Here is a 2145-nt window from a genome sequence, read left to right as displayed (position 1 = left end):
ACAAGAAAACAGAAATCCCTTTTAGATGTGAAGATCTAATAGTGTAACATTATATCCATAAGCTGATTGCTCCTGAAGTTACAGATCATATTTTAAAGATATTCCCCACACCACAACCCCCTCCACAGTTATTCTACAGTAGTTGATAAATTTAGACTTTAATGATACTATAGAGATTAAGTTCATATAAATCAGGAACACGTTCTCTATTTGGTTGCTAACAACCATGCTAAAATATAATGTATTTTAAATAAAAAGCTTAAGTGTATGAATGAGGATGATATAGAGATCCATTGAAATCTTGAGATAGACTCTAGTTCTTATATGCTTAAGAAAAGTATTTTAAGTGAAACAGGATCAACAGAAGATGTGCTCAGCTCTTTGTAAGGGGAATTTAGAAATGTTTATTAAATGTCCACTACAGGTTCATGACCGAAGTAGATAAGGACAATGGTGTGCTCCATACCATAATGGACCCATGGTCATGTACACAGCTCCATGCCAGGTCTTGTTCTTATGTGTTTTCTCTCTGAAACCTTATGAAAGGATCAATGGGCCAAAACAACAATATCACAGAATTTATCCTCTTGGGTCTCACTCAAGATCCCGCTGTGCAAAAAGCATTATTTGTGATGTTTTTAATCATCTACATTGTGACAATTGTGGGAAACTTGCTCATTGTGTTTACAATTATTTCTAGTCCCTCTTTGGGCTCACCAATGTACTTCTTCCTTGCCTGCCTTTCACTCCTGGATGCTGTTTACTGTAATACCATCTCACCCAAGTTGATTGCAGACTTACTCCATGATAAAAAGACCATCTCCTTCACAGCTTGTATGGTCCAGCTCTTTGTAGAGCATTTATTTGGTGGTACTGAGGTCTTCTTTCTGGTGGCAATGGCCTATGATCGCTATGTGGCCATCTGTAAACCACTGCACTATTTGACCATCATGAATCGACGGATTTGCATCCTGCTATTGGGAGTGGCCTGGACTGGAGGTTTTGTTCACTCTCTGCTTCAAATTCTCTTTGTTTATAACCTTCCTTTCTGTGGTCCCAATGTCATTGACCACTTTATGTGTGACATGTATCCATTATTGGGGCTTGCATGCACTGACACCTACTTCATCGGTGTCACTGTGGTTGCCAATGGTGGAGTAAGCTGCATAATGGTCTTTATCCTTCTCCTAGTCTCCTATGGAATAATTCTAAACTCTCTCAGGACTCATAGTCAAGAAGGGAGACGCAAAGCCCTCTCCACCTGCAGTTCCCACATCATGGTAGTTGTCTGTTTTTTTGTTCCCTGTATTTTCATGTATGCCAGACCTGTTTCCAACTTTCCCATTGATAAATCTATTTCTGTTTTTTATACAGTTATCACTCCCATGTTGAATCCTTTAATATATACTTTGAGAAATTCAGAGATGAAAAATTGCATGCAAAAACTCTGGCATAAAATTTTAACTACAAATAGAGTAAGAAATTATTAGTTGTATACAATCAATTGGGAATAAATTCTAACAAAGGCTCATGTTGTCTACTCAATGAATCTCAAACATGCTTTTCCTTATGTGAAGACCTCAGAAAAGGAGAACACATTATCCTTTGAGCTTTTATACTAAATTTGCATGTATACATGTGATGTGTTTTGATCAAGTCAACATTCTCTCCCCTCCAACTCCTCCTCTGTCCTTCTCTTACCATTTTTCCTTTCCAATATCATGTGCACTTTTTAAAAAACCCACTGAGTCAACCTAAGTCTACCAATATGTGTATGAGTGTAGAGTCATCTGTAGGGTATGATATGCTTCCAGAGCAACAACTCTGAAGAAAACCAACTCTTTTTCTCCCAGCACTCACCAATTGGCAAAGGATTTTCAGCTAGATAGGCTATTATGAGCTCAGTTTCATACTATGTTCATTTAGCAGAATAGTAGTAGTAGGTTCTCTCATAGCTCTTATGTCCTTTATGGGCAGAGGTTCTTGGCCTAGTTAATGCTAAAAATAAAAATGTAAGTAAATATTCACATTCACACCATGAAAGAAAGAAAAACAAAAACCAGCCCGTACTGGTATCAAATGATGAATGGCTTATGAAAATGTGGTACATATATACAATGGGATTTTATTAAGTTGTAAGAAAAG

At 37.2% G+C, this 2145-nt stretch overlaps 1 protein-coding gene across 1 annotated transcript; it reads left to right on the top strand.

The window, feature by feature from the left end:
• The first annotated feature begins 551 nt into the window (after nt 1–551).
• On the top strand, nt 552–1490 carry LOC128100930 (olfactory receptor 4A5-like). The gene has a single exon (XM_052723668.1). It carries the CDS (start codon nt 552–554, stop codon nt 1488–1490), a length of 939 nt encoding a protein of 312 aa, XP_052579628.1.
• Nucleotides 1491–2145: the final 655 nt, after the last annotated feature.

The sequence above is a fragment of the Peromyscus californicus genome, unplaced genomic scaffold (assembly GCF_007827085.1).
Source record: "Peromyscus californicus insignis strain IS unplaced genomic scaffold, ASM782708v3 Scaffold_7__1_contigs__length_154581171, whole genome shotgun sequence".
Taxonomy (NCBI): Eukaryota; Metazoa; Chordata; class Mammalia; order Rodentia; family Cricetidae; genus Peromyscus; species Peromyscus californicus.
The sequence above is the reverse complement of the archived record's forward strand: the minus strand, read 5'-3'. Positions and strand labels throughout refer to the sequence as shown.

Bases quoted from the DNA above. Each gene is read 5' to 3' on its own strand.
- LOC128100930 (XM_052723668.1), top strand. From the start codon at position 552: ATGGGCCAAAACAACAATATCACAGAATTTATCCTCTTGGGTCTCACT.